We start from the raw sequence: 23,703 nt of genomic DNA on the forward strand, positions 1-23,703 counted from the left end.
TAACTTGCAATTTCCTTTAGGAAATGAATAAACGGGGGGGGGAGGGGAGGAGGCATGGCTGCTGAGAATAAATGTGGTACCACTGTACATTGCCAAATTCATTTGAATAAGTTAACAAACATGGATTATAAATTGAGTAAGTTTAATTCCATAACTCACGCAACACGTTTTGTAGGAAGAACAAAAGCAGAAGAATTTCTAAGATGAATATGGACTGAGATTAGGAAGCCAACAGATCACTTCTAAATGTTCATTAAAATAGTATTCTAATATTAAAATTCACTTGGTAGCTTATCACTATCAAGGCCATATTTACATAGGATATTGAGACATATTTCAACTATAATTAACTTTTTTCAGTGTAATCTCTATTGCTTCCATTGAATTTGCATTTTGCCACTGAAAGCAGCATCTGGAATGCTCCGGCTGTTAACAATTTTGTAAGGGTCGGGCTAGACTTTAAAAAGTTACCTTTGTTTGGAACTGAAAATCTACCATGGAAGTGCAAACTGCTGAAGCCTGTGGCTATTTTCTGAAAGCTGCATTAAAACTAGAGAGACTGAACCTTTCCAAACATTTTCCACATGGATGAAGAAGGACAATAATAATATTTGATGTTATTTAATGAATAGTTTAGTCATAGTTTTGCCCATTAAAGTCAGTATAATTATATTCTGAATCTGTGTTTTAAATGCTCTAATTTCAGGAGTTATCACTTATAGGGAGGATTTGTAGTTAGGTCATTCAATTAATTGTAGGGACTCAATTGAAATATCTTGTTTTCAATTGTTATCAATAAAGAATACCACTGAAGTAGCAATGTTGTGTGTTTGAACACCTCAAACACTGTAAAATTTTCTGGTTTCTCAAATTAAATATTGCAGGACCTACATTTATTTCCAATATTGGTATTTTTAGGTATATTTGAATAGGAAAGAACCATACTTCTGTTTCCACAAAACCAGCTCTTGAATGTGTACAGTGAGTTTTCCACAAATACTACTCATTTCCTGTCTCTATATTGCACATTCAGTAAATATGATTGTTGAAACCAAAGGAATTATGGTTAGGCAGCTACCAGAAACAAAACTTAAGAACATAACAATCTTACATTTGCTGCAATAATTAACTGAATGCTAGTGCATTTCTCATCTGAAAACCCCCCCACCTACATAAGTGTTTATTATCTACATGTAAACATAGGGCTATTGGCTCTGAACTTACAGTATCTTGTATGTGGCATAAACTGCAGAATGAGTCTCAATGTAGTTTTGCTGTCATTTAACATGTGCTCATTAAGGAATCAGCCCTGCTTCCAGTTGTTATTTATTAGACACCTATGGTCGGTGCCTGCGTTTATAGTTTTTAATATCAGAGATTCATCACTTATGTGGATACCAGTTTAAAACATTTGTCTTTTGTTTAATTTAGGCTGTGTATAAGCATCTAGTCATTTGTGTACCTGAAATTTGTTTCTTGTTCTTGATTAACATGTGCTAGTGAGTTCATCTGTGTGTGTCTTGTTATTAAGCTTCTTTATTAAAGTCACCTTTTAATTTCTTGAGTTAATTAAAGATTTCTGTTATTTTTACAATCTCCCTAGTTGTGTGATGGCAAGTATAGTACCTTTTACTCATTTGGTTTCTTGTAATTTATCACGCTGTCAATGGAGTTGTTGAACTATTACTTTGTATTTAAGTATTAGTAATGAGTGACTGAAACAAATCATGTTATAATAGCTAACATATATTTGTAAATGATATTAAAGTACTATCTTTAATTCATGCTGAACATAGGCATTGAATGAATAGTGACATTTCCTCATTTTGGTCTTTGTCGTGGATGCAGTATAATGAAGGTGTTGGTTTAGATTAAATTTTGCTTAGTACCAAAGAGCTAACTGTATTTATTTACATCTATTCTTTGATTTCTTTGTTCTGCGTTTAATCAGGACTAGTGGAAGAGACTCCCCCTCCCCTCCCCCCAATTACTTTTGGGCCAAATTTACTATTGGCTATTCCTTTGCAGGTGCAATATGCTCCTGTGTGTGCCTACAGATGAATGAGCAGTCAAAAACTGACTACCAGTGACAGTGGCAGCTGGCAAGAAAAGCTGACTAAGTAATTAAAAGTCATGATTTCATTAAAAAAAAAAAGAGGTTGAAGGCGGGCCATTAAATAACTACAATAATGTAAGCATCCCAAAGAAAAAACAGGAAAAGAGGTTAATTTCTATCCTAGTGTTTAAGCACTCAGATAAGAGAAGGAGTCCTATTCCTGCTTCTACTCACTGTTTAATCTAAATCTTGCAAGTGGTCTTGATTATAGCGTCTGTCCATGTGTCCTGCCACTAGAATAATAAGCTTCCCCAATGATGATTATGCCATACCCTTGGCATACCCTTGTGGGAAAACCGTCTCCAGAAAATCGGTAAAGTTGTGTTTCAGTGACCCCAGTTTATGGGAAATTGGATCCAGGATTTACACATCCTGGCTGAGTACTTGAGCTTAAAGATTGTTTTGCAGAAGGCATGTAATATATCAATTTTTAACGTGAGGTAACATACATTTTTAACAAGTCAGACCCCTGCGTAGGGTTTAGATGGTGATGAGATGCCCCTCCTTAAGACACTCCAGTTTCAGCAGGATACAGGTAGTAACTAAACACTTAGCACCAAATGAGGACCTCTTCTTTGCATGGAGACAGCTTAAGTGATCAGAATGGTTTCTGACCCAGATGGAAAAGCTCAGTGAGTTGATGGACCATCCAAGGTAAAGCAGCATAGAAACATAGGCAAGGAAATTTTGTTGCTTGAATTACATGTCTAAATGTTGAAGTCTGGGTCATCAGGGAACCATGGTAGATCTCATCCCTGTAGCAGTAGTCTTGTGTCCCCTAGGAAAGTGCCTTGATTAATATGCTATAAATTAGTGTCTTACAGGTGATCCATCCCACTTGGAAGGAATTAAATAAATATTCATTAACAGTTAATGTTTGACCATCATAAGGTGGTATGGCATGCACCGAGGCTGTAGGAGACACAGGCGCAATTCCTTATTTTTAAACAAACAAAGCAGGACTTTTATCCTTATTTCTCACATTCTTGGTGGAATTGTTCCTGCAATTATTTGGCCTTGCCTCTATCATCTCTTTTACTCCATTTTCAACACAAAACTACTTTTTTATGTAAATTAACTGATTGGAAGAAAACCTGTCTGATTTGTATTGCAATAGATTACATTCAGTTCAATGTCATGATGATGAGACAGGAAATCTACATGCAACGAGAGAAATGACTTTCAGCATTTGGAAATATTAAACCAGATATCTCTAAAAGAATACCATCATGTGCTTTCATACCTTCAAATCTTTCTTAAGAGCTGCCCAAACAATGTAATAGGCAGGTGTCAAACCTGTAAAGCACTTCACTATGGGCTTATTCATAATCAGCGTCCATTTGCTTATAAGTTGTCACACTAGTACAACATCAGGTGGTTGAGTGATGTTAAGTTCAATGTGGCAGATACAGTTCAATCATTTGTTTCAATTTGGGAAGCTGGAATTAGGTTGTAATTAGCTGCATCAGTTCATTTTGTTTTGTTACTCTGACCTGACCACTATGGCAGAATATGAATTGCATGGCTGCAGTTTTTAGAATGAGGTAGCTGCCAACTCTTTGATTTTAGTATTGATTATGAATAATTTAAAATGTATATCCTAAAGATTTACAAACCATATCCTATGAAGAAACTGAAAGGTCTATAGATAGTTTAGAGACTTTATGAATCAACATTTAAAATTTTGTATTTGGTATTTAACATACTGAAAACACTAATAAAATAATAAACTTTGATTTATTGCTGAATATTTCACAGTGAATACTTAACTATTGAATATATAGTTATATTCCTTTACCCCAATAAATTCTATTAAAATAAAAACATATAAGGCCTTTGGAGATAATGTAATACAACTTCTTAAAATTTGGGATATTTGGAATTTTTAGAGAAATTGTAGTGGCCAGCTATAAAAAAATTAATCATATAATCTTTTAGCCTTAGTTCTTCAACATTCAAAAAACTGAGCATGTAAAAATCTGCCCCCCTAATCATTATATATTGCGGAGACATTGATGGTGAAGTCATCAGATGCCTGTGCATACTGGAAGCTGTAGAACCTTGGTACCATAAAAAAAATAGAAACTAGAAATATATGCCATCAAAAAATGTGTTATTTATTAAATACAAATCAGACAGTAAAAATGGTCCCTGCTAGATGAAATTATAAACTCAGAAAATTTTACATTCCAGTTTTCTATTTTTCAGCATTATGCAGTTGAATTGATGGAAGCTAAGGCACTGGTTTTAGATCCAAAGTATACAAAAAACTAGTACGAGAGGAAAAATTTCACATTTTTTCTCTAAATTACTTCTTTTTCTAAAATGCATAATGTATTTAGAGTGCATAATTGTATGATGTCAGTTAGTGTTATGCCTTCTTCAGCATGACTTGCATAAGCTCTGACATTCAAGAATAATGTGGCCTTCCTAAAGTGATATTCATTGAATATTTTCATCTTTTATATGTGTGTGAGCGAGAGTTTGGGAGGACTGCATTAGTCATAAATGAGCGATGTATGAGTTATATAGATCACACCAAACAACCATCAATAAAAGCTCTGTAGATCGCGTTGCCATACATTATGCATATGCCACATGTTTCACAGCAGAAAAAAACAGAAATTAAAAACTGTGGTGTGGGTTTAGTTCTTGCTTTCTTAGATTATAAAGCTAATTCTTTCATTTGTATCAGTCTAATTTTGAAGTCCTTAAGCAGGTGCTGTGTATCTCAGTGGAAAGCTGTAAATCTCCCAATTTAGGTTATCCAACCCTTAGGTTATCTAACCCTGCCTGAGATAGCAGGCCCAGAAGTGCTCGCTGGTGCTAAATGAAATATCAGGCATATATATCATGAGCTTTTAGATTAATTCCAGATCTTAAGAACAGAAAGTGCCTTGGCATTTTGAGTTGGGAACAACTATTACAAAATGTATTTAGATATTTTTCAAGTCAGACTAGGTCTCCAAAAGAGTGGTTTTTTTGTTTTAAGTATGGAACAGGTGAACAGAGGTGTGCAATGGGTTATATCTGACACAACAGGTATGATAATGGCCTGTGTGGGGATACAGGAGAACATTAATTTAATCATTTGCATGTACATGGTAACTGAAAGGAAAGACAGCAGTAGGTGCCATATTTAAGAAACCTGGTAACACGTTTTTAGATAATTTGATGAGTTTACTTTCAGAAGAATCTGGAAAATTGCAAAGAGATGTCTCATGTTATACAATCTGTTGCAATCAATATGAAATAAATGTGCTATATCAAAACTGGATTTTGAGGGCGATCACTGAGTCAGAGAAAAGTGGAACTGCAGAAGAAGGAAGATGAAAGTCCTTAGGGTAGATCTCCGATTTGTGGCTCTGCTTTCCCCCTTCATAGATTCTTTTTTTTTCCCCAACCTTTGGTGATTAACAAGTTCAATTTATTTCTTTATTTTCTTTTCAAATCCTAATGATCCTGCTCAACTCCTAAAGACTATATAGTAGGGATCTAACTACGTACAAGTGCTGTCCAGAAAACAGTTCTAACAATTGGAGAATTAAAGACAAAATAAATTGCTTCAAACATAAGAGTCACAATGATCCCTTGCTGAAATATGGTGGAAAGCATAAAATATTATCACTGAGATGTTAGCACTAAATCAAAATGTGAATATTGCCTCTAAAGTCATATAAAGCCAAGTTACGTGGATTCTGTCATGTTTTCTGCTCACATGACATGCTATGTAAAAGCAGTCACTTCCATGTACATATTTTGTGCAGATGGTCCTGTATTTGTGGTCATCACACAAAATCTTTGGTGTGGATTAACAGGAATGTACTGAACAGAATAGGGAAGGATGAGAAATAGATACGATGGGAGAACTGGAAGTGCCTCAGAGTAGCTGTAATCCTTTCCGTGTGATTTAGTGGCACCCTTGATCTGCTTCTGTGTGGTAAAAATGAATAATGCCTACTGACACACATCAGTAAGTTATCTGCTTGTAAGAATAGAGAAGATGGTTTCCTTTCGTGCTAGAAATTGCTCTTAAGTACGGACAATAATTTAGTAATGTGGTCCGTAACAGCATACTGGGAATGGGATACATATAAATATATAGTGCCTTAAGTATATAATGCCATGCATGTTATAATAAAAAAAGATATCTGCATTGCATTGGCATGCTCAAATGAGCATGCTCCCCAGGAGGCAGTGAGAGACAAGATTTATTAGGGAGGTTAGTTACCCTGCTTGAAGCTGTTCAGAAACTCCTGTGGTCACTGCAGAGTGTAGAAAGTGCTACAGTATAGAATTAGGTAGGCGGCAGCTTTGAAAACAATATTAAAGGAAAATAACTGATGAACTTATTGATTAACAACTCAAAAACATGAAAGAACTTTCTAGCGGGTGACCATTGGTGTTCTGGAAGACCAGGATCTTTGCAAATGCTCAGAATAATGTGCCTTTCTTCTGGGGGGAAAAATATCATTTTTATCTGAGGAAGTAATTTTATTTTTAAATACTGTCTCCCTATTGCTTTCATCCTAGGAAGGTATGATCTTCATTATCCTCACTTCTTATAGCTATGGAATACACAATTCTTAGTATTGCTTAAAGCACCAGGTGCTTCATGGGAGAAACAGACACCTGCAATTTTCGATGCTTTCTCGTAATAACAACGACTCAATTAGAGAGAATCCTGTGATCCGCAATCCAGATTGTGAGTCACTTGTCTTTTTCCAGTTACTTTCTGTATATTGAGAGAAGTCATACATTTACAGCAGGGCAGAGCGGTAGCGTAAGGCCCTTACTGGCCTTTGCTAGCTCACAATAAATGGCTGAACCCTGTTACTGAACAAGGGTTTGTTTACAGATGGTTAAATAGGGACCTAACTGAATCTTTTAGAAGGACAGGTGCAAATTGGTTAACATCTATAACATCTGCATGAGCAGCCATTAATAAGAAGCTCCTACAAGAAAAAATGAAGTGATATACCCAATTAACATCTTCAGCTTGCTCAGCAGTTCACTGAAAATTAGGAAACTCAAATAACGAAAACCAGGCAAACTGGAGGAAAATTGTAACTATACAAAGAGGCCTTTAATGTGGACATGAAAAATTGTTTTAAAAATACAAAGAAAATGTAAAAATAAAACTCTAATAAAAGAGATTGAATGGATGAGATGTTAATCCCCGAAATCAAATTTGTCATTATGTATGTGTTCAGATACTTCCCATAACGGAAGGTTACACAAAGATAATTTTTTTTCTTAAATGAAGAAAAATATTCATCTATGTTTTAAGTTATATTACTTATGGTAAATTCCTAGAAGTTTGAATAAGGACAAAACCAATTGGAATGTGAAGGGCAAAGATTGCTTGAGCAAAGAGTGTTAGCTGATAAACAGACCAAAAAAGATAGTGTTTGGAATTGCAAATTTCAACACTAGGTGATTCTGCAAAAACAAGGACTTTACAACAATCAGAACTGGAAGTCATCCAGAAATGTCACAGCAGAAGAATCAGGGACAGGGAACTGGAGAGAGTAGAAACCATTCTGGCAATTTATGATCAAAGAGAACTAAAAGACATCTACGGAATTCTTAAATATATTGATGGCTCTAGAACCTCTTAGTGCAACTCATTTCAATAGACATTTGGGGAATTATGAGAAACTGCTCTGTCGGGGACTGAGGTTTTCAAGATAATTTCTCTTTCAAGGTCTTGACATAGTTTTTATTATGCTTAGATTTTTGCTTCAACATAACATTCCAGAGATTTCTAATAGCGCAATTAGAAATAATGACATGTACTTGTCTGTGTTGTCTATCTGCATGTATGTATAAATGCATTTGTATTTTATTTTGTTACATTATGTGTCCTCTCTACATGGAATACAGCGAGAAAAAGCTAAGAAAAATTAAAAAAACCCAAACAAACACCCTTAGCAAAGCTAAGTTGCTACACGTAAAGGAGAATGGGTTCGGCTTGCTATAGGCAGGTACTGAAGATTGCCCTAAGTCACTGTAGCTGTAAATGGCAACTTGCTCAATTAAGCTGGGAAGTAGGAGGCAGTCAGATTTGTTGCTAGCTGTTGTAATTCCTTGAGAGCCCCTATCCAGAAGTCCTGGCATGCTTTGGCCATGTTAGGCTCTGCTATCTATAGTTATCTACAGCTATCTATAACTTCTCCACCATGGAGAAAACATGACCTACTTCACAGACATACAAAATCTGTTAAGATGTTCTGAGTACAGTGCATAGGTAACTGCCATTTAATAGACAGCTTGTATGTCCTCGGATCCCTTAATCTTCCTGTAACTGCAGCATTTGACTACAGCATTTAACTACAGCACTCTCCTCTCTGGATGTTGGTCCATCAGGACATGTGCCATGCCTTAATTGCATTCTTTGCATTCAGTCCCACACAATCACTTCTAAATTGTAACTCTGTCTTCATAAAACATGCCTGCTTTGTCTGTGAGCTATTGCTTTGTCTGTGACCTGTTTCCAGAATATCCTTTGCCATGCATTTCTCACACTTAGAATGTTTTACAGATTTTTTTATTTTATTATTATCTTCAGCATACTGTTGCAGACAGCACAAATCACCACAACTAAAACTTTTTAACCGGCTCCTTAGTTGTGCTCTTTTGCTTAATACTTTCCTCGCTATGGCAGTATTGTGTGTTAAAATAGATACCAGTGGCACATGTAGTTCCATACAGCCATATATTCTTATGGAATTCTAATCGTGCTCTGATTGTATCACTGTATTCTAAAACAGATTTGTTTTACAATAATGAAAGGCAGGAATCTTCAATGTTACCTGAGTCAAGGCCAAGTTTTAAATTAAATTGTAAGCCTTGGATACTACTGGTATTAGGAAAAAATGTTAACTGTCCCACATCTCAAAGATAGCTGAGCAGTTTCTGAAAGACTTGGGCAAAATTGTCCTGTTTGAACAGAAACAGAGTATAGAAAGTTAAAGGACATTATGAGCACATGACAATAAGTTGAGAATGAAAACAGCTTTGGAATTTTCATTATAATAATCAGAAGTTGCTACCATACCTGTCTTGAACATCTCTATATTCTGAAATATTAGTAACATTTTATCCTTTCTAAGGATTTCTCTGTGAAAGGAGACAGAAAAGCCTCAGAGAAGGAATATTTCCAATATCCACGTGATGCATTCATTCTGTCATAAAATTCCTTCTAATTTCCTTGCATAGCCTTAAATACAGTTTTCCTTTCCATGTGTTATAATAACAAGCCAGCTTTCACCTGCTTAACTTCAAATAGAAGTTTGCCCTGTTACTTGTATATGGGTAGTTTAAGTGTAGCGAGAGAGAGGTGGTTAAAATACCAGGCACAGGTTGGGCTAATGGGACTTCACCTGCCCCTTCCCACTGGCACAGGCTGTGGTGTTTCTAAGTCACCTTGGCAGTGATGGCTGTGACCTGCTCCAGCCCTCTTCCCTGGGGATGCGCTCAGGGTCAGGGATCCTGCACTGCTGGAGTCCCACTGATGTCACTGGAACCGGGATTCAAATTTTTACTCCTCTTCTAGTATGATTAACAAATAAAACAACAAGGCTGAACTTCTGGTTATGATATGACAAGCCGTTGAAAGATGCTTTCTGAGTGACGCATTGGCTTCACAAAGTCTACTAAGAATTAAGAATGGTTTAATTGCTAAAGAAGCTGAGGCTGGCATTTAGTAACCACTGCTGGTTTTGTGCTGCTGATCTAACCACAGGAATTAGCAGTGGGTTCCTGTTTTTCACTGTTGCTGAACAGGGAAACACTGATTTGAGTGGCTGCCCACAGGAGGGGGGAAATGAAACAGGCGGGAGTTTAGTGCTGAATGAGTATAGTGTGTGTCATTTTATGGATGGCTGGTATTGTGTTACATTATCTTTTAAGACCTATAGAAATCCTGTCTTGTAGTTACTATTGAAAGCAAATAACCAGAAAGAAAATATGCGCAGTTGATAACTTACTGTGGGATGCAGCGTAATGCAGACTGCTGTAGTTACAGTGCAGGCTAATAAAGAAGTGTTTGTTTGGAATATTTTACAAAGCTTGGTTTCTATAGTAACAATCATCATGAATACTTTCAGCTTCAGAAATAACATCTGCTTGATGACTGATCTCAAATCTCAACCCTTGTTTAAGTAAATAAGCAGAAGGAGCAGGATCTTATTGTATTAGTCAGTGGCATTTGATATGGGACGTTTATTTCCATGGAAAGAGCACCGTAAGACTGGGAAAGGTGTTGGGAAGGGGTGGGAAAAGGGAAGAGGAATCAGAAAACAATGGTGAAATGCAAGATTTCCCTTGTTAGCCTAACAGTAGTCGCTGCTAAAATAAATTAGAGTTTACATATAGTACAAAAGTAAATGTGTTATACCATTCTGTTGAGTGAAGTACAGGACAAACATTACTCTGTTTTATTCTTGGCAGTGGATTAAACTCTATGCATAAAATTAGGGGAAGAGAAATCATTTGGTTAGCTATGAAAAATATACGAGATGGAGTACAAAGCTTCAGGGAATGCAAGGATTTGAAGCAAACTCCAATGAAAAGTTCACAAATCTGTGAATTTTCAAGGAAACTCTTTATAAAAGATGGTAAATCTGCTGTGAAAATGGTATGTCTTTTGAAGAAAAGATGTTTCAAGCATCATCACTGCTGCTAAATTTTACAATGTAAAATTTAAAGTGAGAACATTTTCTGAAGCAAAATAACAAGCTTTTCTGTCCTTTCATGCGATAAGGATTGGGACTATAGAATTCAACGTGAATGATTTCTGTTGTTCGTGACTGTCTACCATCATACTGAAGAAAATATAAATATAAAATAAGTAGAAGTTCCTGCTGTGCCCTAGGAAACACACATGGAACAAAAGTGTAAGCTGAGCTGGACTATGTTTCCATACTACTCGTTTTCAGTTAGCAGTGCTCAAGGGGGTAAGCAGGCTTGGAATATGGTACTTTCTAAAAAAACAACGCTTACTTTCCATGCAAGTGGAATAAGTAAGTGGGATTCAGCAAATCCAAGTTCAGCAAATACTTTATACAGTAAATCTTTGCTGGTTTAGTAAAAATGATGCAGATTTTGTAGTATTTTAAAGGAGCAGTCTTTTTCCTATTTTGTTATTAAAAAACCCCTGCCTCTTTTTTTTAAAAACTCCATCAGTTTTGTTAAGCTAACATGAGTAACATGCTTAATTTCATCCATGCAAGTAATCCTGTTTGCTTTAATGCAACAGTTTCTCCAAGCACTAATTCTCATGTGTCTCATTATTTGTCAGATTAGATCCTGTAAGTTTCATTTCTTGTGCATTTTCAGCGAAGTTCCTAATATGTTTGTGACCACTGTAAGTACTAACAGTCTTGATGGGGAGCATCTTGGAAAGCAACATTAAGTGACAACACTTGAGTTTATTTGCAGGATTTTTCAAGGACACCATTAAGAAATTAATAATATAGTGTCAGATTTGCAGCTGGTATAAATCAACATAGTTCTGCTGTTACTTGAGTGTTGTGCTGATTTAGGCAGCTGAGGATTATCTCACCGATATTTGAAATTTGAATTAATTCATAAGATTCAAGTGAAAAACTGTACCCAATTATGCTTTCAAATTGGTGAATGGACAGACTAGGTGATGGAGGTCCTCAAGAGAGGAAAGTGAGAGACGTATCTTGCAACACCTTTAAAAAGGTCTGGTTTGTGCTTTCACAGCCTTGCCAGCCTGCCCTCTCCCTTTCCATCTCATTGGCAGCAACTACTGCCAAAACGGCTAGTCAGTTTAACACGTGCTGTTGCTACTAATATATAATAGAGCAAAACGAGGTTCCCTTTTGCTTTTCTGCACATACCTTTTCCTTGGAATAGAGAAGTCTTGTATTGTTGTTTCTTCTGGCTGCTGGAGCAGCTACAATCTGATCCACAGTATCCACACATAGTCACTAGGACGAAAACTTCCATAGACTTAACAAATCTTAAGTAGTGGGATAATTTGTTTCAGAATGTTTTTGGCTATGGTGTACACATTTTACAGCTGTCCTTGGACCACAGTAAGGACAATCAAAAGCTATGTCATTCTTTCAGGTGTTTGGTTCATGTCTTCCCTACATTGAGTAGGCTGAGATCTGTGTAAGTTGTCATGATAGAAAGTAATTTGTTATTCTGGTGCCATTAGCATTTTTTCCTGCATTAAGAATATTGCCAAGTTTGCACTTTAATCCCTTCTGCTGACAGCTAGTTTTCACAATGTGTCTTGATTTAGTTCTCTTTTTTATTATTACGATTCCAGGTATAAATGTTTTAATTTATCATTCACTAGACATCCTGCATGTGGCCAGGAGGTTACAAAAGAACTTTAAAAAGCATTGCTGAAGAAAAGTTCACTAAAATCGTATTTTGGATGACATATGGTGTACTATATTTCTTTCCAATTTTGCAAGAAATGCAAAATACAGCATAATAATTTCAGGACACTTGCCTTTCCTAACCCTCGAGTCTGGCATAGATCTCCTAAATAATAATCAAAACTTTTCTTTAATGACTCTAGGATGCTGCACAGCTACACGAATGAGATCTCTGTGGTCAGAAAAGCCACCTTTTAGTCAGAACTTTTGACTTTGTCCGAGATTCATTGTTGCAATGACAGACTGAAATTTTGTGATCCACCCTGAGCAAAGGACAGCCCAAGTTTATCCACCTCATGGACACTTCAAAAATCTGTAGCTGACTTGGTTTCCTTGCTCCTGACGAAGTAACCTGTACTGTGCTCATCTTTAGCTCAGCATTCCCCTGCCTGCCACCACAGCCACCCTTGTTAGCCTGCAAGTTAGGCAGAATTTAAACTGCGCCTAGTACTTCATCTTTCCCACCCTGAAAAGCAAGTGGTGACTCTGGAGGGACCATGTCCTCTTTTGCCAGGCAGTCTGGGGTAAAGTTACCACTGTGATATATGGGAGTGACGATGTGGTCTTAAGTGATCAGCCCAAGTTCAAACAGTGATGGACTGTCAGTAATTTGTCACAGTGAAATGTGAGTTTTCATAGACAAGAGCCTTTAAGGTTGAATTGTGAAGGAATAACAGGATTCTCCACTTCTTGTTTCTAATCCTTGGAGATCCATCTGGGAAACAAATGCCCATTAGCATCGCTTCACTGCACAGCACCACTTTGACTTACAGAATTTGAAACAGCAGTAGGAAGAATTTACAGGAAAGTATCTGGGGATACATGATGTTTGGTATATGCCACAGATGTAGGGTCTCAGGTGTTTTTCCCAACAGGATCTAGCTAGCTGCTGCCAAGATACATTTCTTTCACAAACTGGACACTAGCATTGCCAGCCTTTAATCAGACTCACACAGCTTAATAGGGGAATGTTCTGGAGGCTCTTGGGGATACCTCTGGCAGTAATCCAGTACAACTACTACACACACCATCCGCTGTAAGTTATGTTCAGTATTTTCCAGAGTAACCTGAAATTACTCTTATTAGTGGGCAAGATGGAATAGTAAAGTATTTAACAGTATGAAGAGACAGGAAAGCACATACACGGACACACAGAAAAAGAAATGAAATGCAATGTGCCTTGCAGCTACCTGATAGTTTGATTTAACTTCAATGTCTTGTGTTCTGTTCAGCCACTTGTGAAAGTCAGGAAAACTGCGGGATGGTTCACACTAGTGTCACAGTTCAGAAGAAACAACCTCTAGGCAGTAGGATGAAAGCTGAATAAGAAACCTGACTAGGAGTTCTTTCTGGAAGCCCCATTGAAAATAAATGCATCTGCAGGTGTTTCTCGTAGCTTTGTCTTAATAAATCAGTTTTAATCAGAATGTCAAGTCATAACTCTCTTGCTAATGAAATGCTATATGACATAGTATTAGGCTTTGAAATGAAGCCTCTTACTAGATTAACTGAGAGTAACTTTGTTGCAAATAAATATAGTTCTTATAATAAAAATATGGCTCTTCTGAGCATAAACACTTTCAGATTAATACATAAATTTTACATCAGTACATAACCTTTGATAACTAACAACCACATTCTACTCAGAAAAGACTGCAAAAAAGAATGCAGCCTATCACTGTGTATTGATATAGTTGAGATAGAGAAGTAAAACAATAAATTGAAGGATAACAATGTGTTTTGCTCACTGGGGCCATAATCACAGCTTGGTAATCATAGGGTGTTCTTTTTATTGTTAATTCCCACTGGTTTTCTTAGGGAAAATAATGTACCAATATATTCTAAGATTTTCATGGCTATTTTGAAACAAGGAAATTAACTGAGATTTATATTCTGCTAAAACAAGGGGCAAAATTACTGTCGAATGATAATTCACTATTAAAAAAAACTAATAAGAAATGTTAGTATAATTTTGGTCAGGTTGCATTTTATTATAAATAAGCCTGTTGGTCTCAGTTCCATTGGACACTATAGAAATTTTCAGGGAAAACTGGTTCATTCTGAAGGTCGAGTAGAGTTGATAGAGTCCTCCCAGTAAATCAGCGCTGGCTGGATGACTCAGTCGCAGAAGCAAGGTGGTTACCTCAAGTCTCTTTTAGTATAGGTGGAAGAATTGTAAGATACTCCAAAATGTTCTCTAGCTTTTGCTGCTGTAGGTAACGTGTTTATGGACCTCGCATGGGTTAGTGGGACCTCATTAACCAAAGTTAGAAATCACTGAGAAGTCCTCAGGCAAAAGTAGGTGCAGTTTAGAAGCCCAAAGCGTTGAGGACACTCAGGCTCTGGGCCATTTTTGTAGGTTTAGGTGAGGTAAAGCTTTCCACTCACTAATTGCAACAGAGGACCTTTACGGGATGGATTAAATGAAAATCTTTAGTGGATGCTTATAGTTTCAGTAAAACCCTAGGGTCATATGAAGAACTGGTGTTTCCTATGCCAGCCACAAAGCAATGTTCAGAACTCCAGCCTTGCTTATTTATTCTGTTGCGGTATTTCCTAAAGTATATTTCTCCTGGCACACAAATGATATTTGGTGAAAGCTTTTTTTTTTTCCCCTGTTGCACTGTCATTAAGGCTCATTACTCATTGAATAAATCTGTGGAGAAAATTGTCAAAACTTTTGGGTGGGTTGGAAGCTCATACTCAAAAGTATGTTAATGAGTGTTAGTTAATATGTACCCAACATTTAGAATAGCAATGCAGTATAACACTGATAGTCTAAGAAAACAGCAGTACTGATTACAGTTCTTGTTTGCCTTAGTTTCAGCACTCTGGAAGAAGTGCCAGGTTCTCCTTAGGGCGGCAGCGGGTGCTGTCAAAGTGGTGGGCTTCTGCTGGGAGGAGCAGACAGCGTTTCTTTGTTCCGCTGACATTAAAGTTGGTTTTGATTCTCTTGGCAAATGACCACAGAGAAAATCAGGTGGGGATAGGATGGAGGTTGGCTACAGGTGGGAGTCTCCCATCTCCTCCTCTTGCCAGGATAGCTGTGCTAGGAACATTTGAAGTTTCTCCAGCAAAATTGCCAAAAAAGCCCCCACCAAATGACATCAATGGAAATCTGTAAATTTGAAAGGATGAATTTTATTTTTTTCCTTTGCACTGCTGAAAAGTCTGCCTTTACTGCACTGAAAATGGTCAGAGCAATCACAGCATTTTTACTCTGCATCTTTAATTATGGGTCAGAGTATTTCAGCTCAAACAAGCATTTAGTAAAAGCAGAATAGGAAAACCAGGATTAATCCTCTTTCCATGAAGAACAGAGCTACCTCTGCTTTCAACCGTGTTTTAAAAGTGGCCACAACTGTATTGTAAAAATCTAATTTGGTAAGCATGTTTTGAAAACAGCTACCTAGATCGAGCTCTACATCCAGGGCAGCTGCAGGAATGCCAGTGAATCCTGAGTGGGTGTAAGAGAGACCAGGATGTGCCTGGACTGGTAGAGGAGAGCTTCAGCTATTGGGAAAATTTTAATATTGAAACTAAGATTAACAGGGGTTTGAGGCTTTTGAGTTTGCATGTAGGTATCTAAATTTGACCAAAATCCAACTTAGGTACTCAAGTGCTTTGCTGGATCTGAGACTTGCTTATCACAAATGAATCAAGAAACTCAGAAAATAAGCAAAGAATTCAGGAAAAGAACCTGAAGCTGAGAGAAAATGAAGATGTGAGTACTTGTAATAGAACTGTCTAAATTTTACGTTTCCTCCTTTTCTACATTCTTTACCTCTTCAGAGGACACAGTCTTGTTTCTTTTCTTTTCTCTTCTCCCCTCTGAAGTCTTGCACACTGAACTCCAGAAAAGGTTGTTTTTTCCTTCCGGGGTGTGGTCCAACCCCTGCCACAACAACAGATTTGATTATTTGTTTATTTGCCAAGCCATCAAGCTTAGTTTATGTGGAATTCACCAGATTAATTCTGGTTTAATAATATGATTAAAAACAAAGTTTAAATTTGCATCATTTATTACTAAATCAAAAAATATAAATCAAGCTGTTTTTTTAAGAGATGAAATTTTATTTATAATGAATTCTCATAAGTAGTACTAAGACCATTTTAGTTAGAAAACATTACAGTGATTAATGCATAGTTGTTTACATTTTAATACTTGATTTATATATCAGATCTGTATTTGTGCACACTGTCAAACTTTATTCTGTTCTTGTCAAAATACTTATTACTGCTGACAGGTGTAACATGCTCACATTAATCCTTAATTCCTTGATTCAATTTTCTAATTGCTTTTTTGGCATGAGTTTGGAGCCATTTAGTCTTACGTGATCTATTTGTCTTATGGTATAATAATGCACTTTTAAAAATTGGATGCACGTAACTTAGAATGCTGAACAGAAAATATATATAGATATTACTTAGTACTGAAAATCCAAAGTTTTATAGCACTTCTGTGAGACACCACTTCTTGGAATACAGATAGAGCCAAAACACTTTACACTTTTCATCTTCCCGTATTCACAGTATTAAATATTTTCATTGATAGAGAAGAATCGATGCTAAAGTTTCAGTGCATTTCCCCCAGAGAGGTTCTAAACCCTTACAGCAGATCCATGAACATCCCTTTAGTCATCATTGTGTTCTCCTGCTCTTCTCCCATCTTCATGCCACTGCCTTCTGTTGCCCGTCCTGCCCACTGAGAGTGACGGAATATACTTCCCAGCTGCTTCTTGGTCTGGACTCTTAAAGCTGCTCATCTGTGTTATTCCTAAACAGCCAAATAACACAATGCAAGATTTGCTGGGTTTTTCAATACTTAAATAAAAAATAAACTTGTTTTGTTACTTTCTTGTCATTATAAAGCAGATGTGCTAGGTTACTTAGAAACAAATATTTTTAATTCAGGTATGAATACGGTGTATACTGACATATGTTTTTATGCCAGTAATGGTAGTATTGTCATCTGTCCTTTGTATAGGAAAAAAAAAAATCCAGCCAAAATTTATTTCTTATAGAAACAGATAAAGGGTGAGCAAAGAATCTGCCCAAAGCTCGATAATTCCTCACAAAGTCACCCAGGCAGCTGGACGTTAGTTTTTGCTTAGGTCTTTGTAGGATTTTCAGAAAAAAATTTTTTTATGCCAGTAATGGTAGTATTGTCATCTGTCCTTTGTATAGGAAAAAAAAAAATCCAGCCAAAATTTATTTCTTATAGAAACAGATAAAGGGTGAGCAAAGAATCTGCCCAAAGCTCGATAATTCCTCACAAAGTCACCCAGGCAGCTGGACGTTAGTTTTTGCTTAGGTCTTTGTAGGATTTTCAGAAAAAAATTCTAGAGAATGGAGAACCTTTTCTCTGATAAAAACGTGGGACCCCAGAAAGATGACTTCTAATGCTTGTTTCCTGTGAATACATACATGACTGCACATTTAAATTGTGGATAAAACCTTCTCTCTCTCTTTTTTTTTTTTTTTTTAAGTCTCTGTTTTATTCCCTACCCTCTCCACTTTTTTCTTCTTTCTACATCCACTGACTTATTCTTCCTTTCTCACTATCAATAATAATATATGCTCTTCCACCCTTTTATTCCCTCCTGGTTTTCTTCCCCTTTCTTTTTCACCTTCCCAACTGACGTACCTCTTTCTCTCTGTCATGGTGTGCATAAGAAAGGGAATATAAGAGTACAAGGTTGTTTAATAAAGTAGTGTTTGTTTATTCTGTCTTCCACTGATAAAGTTTTATTAACTCTGTGATTGTCATTTGTGCTTTTTGGCAAAAACGTAAGTCACTTTCTATACAGGGGGGAAAAAAAAGATAATTCTAGCAAGTAAATCATGGTAGCTAAGTGCTTTGGGCAAACAAATGTGTACCTTATCTCTTCCAAAAAACCCGTGGAAAATGCATGATAAATGGCACATTTCAGAGAACATGTTATGTCACTGTGAAATAACTTTGATTCATGGTTATGTATTTATCTTTAAACAACTGACAAACCTCAGGGTATCTAAAGTATTATCATTTGCTCTATGCTTCCGTGGCTTTTTGCTAGTGAATCTGAATGATGTGAGGTAAGATAAGACATCTGCTTTTTCAGTCATAACGTTCTATAAAGAACAAATAAGCACAAATAGAAAATTCTTACTGTATTTGATTTTTGGATGAAGTCCTCTGAAAAATATTTATCAGAAATAATTTCCTCCAATTGTGTTTTGAAAAGCATTAGTATAAACTTCAAACAGAAAAGGATGGGGCCTGTTAATGAAAGGTTTTATATTACACAGCAATAGAAAATATCATCATTTTGATTTATAATAAAGTAATTATTCACCAAATTAAAAGGCATAATAGTTAATTTGTTCCTTTCAGTTGTGTGTCTGCATAAACTGTATTCTGAATTACATTTTAAAATGAAGATTTCATTTTGTCTGCCTTTCCAAATAGAAAGGAAACATGTTATTTGATTTGCCATTGTGACAAATCAGGAAAGATGACTTAAATTGCTCTATTGCTTGCATTAGTAACACCAACTATTTTAATCACAAATGGTGTATAAGGATTCAGGCACTGTTGTTCTAGTATATAGTATAGTATATAGTCCATGACACCCCATGCGATGGTATTTATTTGTAAAATCTATTTGCCATATTAGTTGAGTGCACAAGAGTCACTGGCTAACCACCTCCACAATTTATGGCACTCTGTCCATGGACATGAAGAACACCTGGTCTTCTCCGTTCACAGCTCCTGCTGCAGGAACTTGCCTAGAGCTGGAAAGTCTATTTTGCACTGAAGATGCAGGAGCAGGGCCAATGCAGGGTGAAGTAGGAGGCACGGAGCTGAAGTGAGATGAACTTAACTGGTGTGGAGCTGCATACCTGTCTGAATGGTTGGGGAAGAGAGATATAGGTAGAAGTGCTGGAATGAAGGGGCATGTATTTAGGTCCAACAGGAGGTGTGATGAGTGCGTGACAGGTGGGGGTGGGAAACCTTAGATTTTGACAATCGAAAGTGCAACAGGAAGGAGTGAGTGAAAGCATGTAGTAGTGGGAGAAGTAAGCAGGGATGTCTGCACCAGATTGCTGTCAGTGCTGGTATGTTATATTATATTATTCTATGCCTACGCTTGTCTGATGAGATTTAAACCACCCAGGACACAGACTAGCTGCTAATCTGAATGATACCATGAAGACCCTTTTCTATATTAAACATTATTATCAGAAGAATTACCATTATTTTTGCATGGTTTTTTACACTGCCCTTCAACATATGTAAGTCAAAGAAACCTTAATAAGAAAATTTTCCCACACCTTTCTTTTCCAATAATCCACTGGTACTACTTTTCTGCATGTGCAGTCAATGCTGCTAATATTAGTAAGGTTCTTACTCTGTTTTCCCCCTTTTCTGCATTGCTTTTAGTATAGAATCATATCATCCAGCAGTGCCTGTCTCAATGTTTTGCTGCTAATAGATCAACGGAAGTCAACAGACATACACCAGCTTACACAAGTTCAGAATCTCTTCTCTTCATCTGTTCCTTTGGCCTACATTGAGCCAATACATTACAAAAAAATTAAATGCTACAAATCCAGTGCACTCAGTTTAAAAATTATTTCTTATGTTGTTTCTTAAAACAACATTATTTTTAGCTGAAGCTTTTGGGGTTTTACTTTTCTGTTTCATCTTTTGGTAAGATTTTAGTGAATAAGTTGTCATTCATTATGTCATGGCAATTTTAAAGTAGATGACATTCCTCACCCAAGTTATTTTAATGCTATCGCCTCAAATGAATCTACAGAAATGCCTTTCAAATATGACCATGAAGTAAAAGAAAAAGTACATTTATCTATTGTTCGATTTATTGCTGTATTCCCTGTTTCCTTATCTTCACTGAGCAGTAATAAATGTTGGTTACTTGGAGGTAGAAAAATAGAAGCTGATAATTGCTTTACATGATGGAAGCGCCTTTGTTTTCTTTATATCTAGTACTTTGCAGTGTATTTAACTTGGCTAAACTATCATTTTTCATAGTATACTTGAATCAGTTGACGTTTATATATACATTGCATTTTGCATGTAAATGGAAAGTTTTATGGCTTTGAATTTTGAATCAAAATATCAAACTCGTATTTTGCCTTGGAACATGACAGACATTGTAAAAATTTACAAACAAAAAAAAAAGAAACAAATGCTTATGCTGATTTTGACCTAATGTTTTTAGAAATATCTTCAGTGCTTGACTAAACGTTTAAGCTCTCAAAAGTGAAATGCCTATCTCTTAGTGAGCACAAAACATGGAAACTTGTAAATATGGAAACATTGTATATTTTCATATTAGAAATTTATTATTCTATGGCTTTGTAGACTGCTTTGCTTTTTTCCAGCTCCTCGTGTCCTCGGTCTTGGTAACCTGAGAACAATATGGCAGCAACCGTTTAGTTGAAAGCTAACTGCAAATTAAAAAATCTATATAGCTAATGAGAGAGATGTTTGGTAACAGCACATACCTCCTGCCAGCAAAAACACTATTATCATAGCTTTATATAAGACAAAGTAAGATGATAATTGCACAGGCAACATTTTCAGAGAGTTTCTAAGTTTATTTAAATATAGTAACACTGCACCTGTTTTCTGCATATGCAAAAAAATTCAAGAAGGTCCTGCCTCAAAGAAATCATTTGCTTACCAGGACAGACACAGAGAAGGCAGACTTACTGGTCTGGGAAATTCAAGAGGGATTGGCTATCTTTATATATCTGCATATAATATAGATTTGCTCTCATTTGATGGTTTTGGCATTAGGAGGGCTAGGTAACGGATGCTGTTGAAGCACAATTCTTTCACATGGGTACTTATTAGAATAGGGGAAATTCTGGTACTCTCAGATACCAGTGTGTATACCAAAAGGTTTTGCCATTTTCTGAGCTTTAAAAGCTGATATCACTAAATTTAGTGAGCTATAAAATAAAAAGTGTAATTTTATTGTCTTTATGATAATTTTGTTTTTTCTGTTTGGTAAGATTTGCAGTGTGGGCTGTTAAAGCCCATTTTTAAGTCAATTAACATGGGTAGGACGATCTGTTTAAATGCAAAGAACTAATTAGGAAAAATATCTTTCTACTGTTACAATGAACCTTAAAATAAATTAAAGATGTACAAGTAAAAATGTAATGGAAATCTCGGACGTTACATAGCTATCTTCCTTTTTCAGGGTGCTCCTAAACCGATTGCCATTGAGCCATGTTCAGGAAATAGAGCCGCAGTCCTCACGGTATTTTTATGTCTGCCCAGAGGATCATCAGGAGTCCCACCCCCTGGTCAGTCAGGTAAGGCTCGTGTTGGTGAGCATCAGTGCAGTCTACTTGGACAAATGCACCCACGCAGATCCAAAATAATGGTACAGCAGATGAATACGAGGGACTACTCAGTCAAGTTGATGTTAAGTTTAGGGCCAATGTTTAATGAGGAATTTTTGTTTGGAATTTGATGTGGTATCCCAAATAAAAAGCCCAGTGATCAAACTAGGCTGGTGTACAATGGCATGTCTGATTAGGACTTCCTGAAACAATACGCGTGTATATCGATATGCTTCAACATTCTCTTTCAGGGCAAAAAAAATTCATATGCAGCCACTTCTACGGTTTCAGTTCAAGTTGCTATAAATGAGGCTATATAGGGAATACCAGTGAGTATTCTCAGTTGAAGCTGATGTTTAGTGCACTAACTTCTAGTTAGGTTCCTTTGCAGCATGAATCCCAATGCTGTGCTGTCTGGGATTCAATTAAAATATTAGCATTTCCCAGACTGCCTGTTGGATGAAACCTGGGATTGTGTGAGTGAATGTGTCTGCTTCATTAGGAAGGTGTTCACTTTGGAAGTGATCCCAGCTCATTTTAACACAGCATTTGCATTATCTGGAAGCACTTCTTGTGGCAATCTACCGTATCTGATCTATGCTAGATCGTTGTACAAAACCATTACAGACATTCTTGTAAAATATTTCCTAAACAGGAGGTACCTAAATATACTTTTTTAATCCTTTAAATAATTGCCTACAATGATATGATACAAAATGATTATGACAACAAAGTTTAGACAGTAACGGGGGGCTGCACAGATGACCAGTTTACTACTTCAGAATTCACTGGAGTTGTTGCCAAAATGAACGCCTTTGTAATGAGCAGTAAGCTGCATGGTATGTGCCCAAAATGCTCCTATAAGCCAGAAAATATACTTTAAGGCTAACTTTTATTATTAAGAGCCAAAAAGATATCCTTTTAACCTTCAAAAATCCATTTAAGAGATTAAAAAGTATTGAGTAATGATGATGAGGGCAAACTCAGTTGACTTATGTTGGAAATAAGCTCAGCTGAGTGTTCTTTCTTTTCCTTTTGGCCTGATGACTATCTGTTATTTATTTGGGGTTTTTATTTCGGGTTTTTTTGGGGAGGGGGTTTATAATTCCCATGGCTTGGAATAGAATTTCTGGAATTGCTATGAAAATAAGTGTTCCTGATGCTTTGTCAAATACGTTTCCTGGAAGAAGTATATAAATGTAAGTGCTCTGAAGAGAGCAATGAGGGAGGAAGGATTTTTAGCGTATTCCCTGTTCATGTTTTAAGGAAATGAAAAAGAAACAAAGGTGTTTATAGTCTTACAACAAGGAAAAACATTATGAAAGGAATTAAAAGTAATTGTTGAAATTGGAGCTTAAAATGTTTTTTTCTGTTGTTTTCAAACTCACCTATGATGTGCTTCTCGGCAGTAAAAATGTATTTATCTAGTTACTTCATAATCAGCTTCTGTTTACTATATACAATTTTTTTAAAAGTAATTGCTGTTCTTTGCTGTGTGTAAAACGTGGATGAAAAGGCTTTTTGAAACAGGAGATGGGTTCAACAACACAGCAGATATGTCATTTTGAATGTTTCTCAATCTATGAAAATGCACCTCTTTTTTACATGTGTTGTTATGTCCTCCTGTTCTGCTCTGTCCCCTTATTACTTTGCCTTCCATCAGCTTATATTTCAACTGCTATTCCTCCTTTTGTTATCATGGTGTTTGTCAGCCATTTAGTATTTTAAAATATCTAAAATTTTTAGTCCCACAACTTTCACTTTGTTCAGGGTCAAAAGCAAATAGAAATGCTTGAGGTG

General features: G+C 36.4%; 1 protein-coding gene across 1 annotated transcript in view; it reads left to right on the plus strand.

Annotated features, from left to right (window-relative positions):
* ATRNL1 (attractin like 1) overlaps positions 1-23,703 on the plus strand; it is a 557,444-nt gene that overhangs the window by 478,469 nt on the left and 55,272 nt on the right. The window contains 1 exon segment of the mRNA XM_009277899.1: positions 21,759-21,873. Within this exon segment, the coding sequence (XP_009276174.1) occupies positions 21,759-21,873 (115 nt within the window).

The sequence above is a fragment of the Aptenodytes forsteri genome, unplaced genomic scaffold, assembly GCF_000699145.1.
Source record: "Aptenodytes forsteri isolate BGI_AS27 unplaced genomic scaffold, ASM69914v1 Scaffold15, whole genome shotgun sequence".
NCBI lineage: Eukaryota > Metazoa > Chordata > Aves > Sphenisciformes > Spheniscidae > Aptenodytes > Aptenodytes forsteri.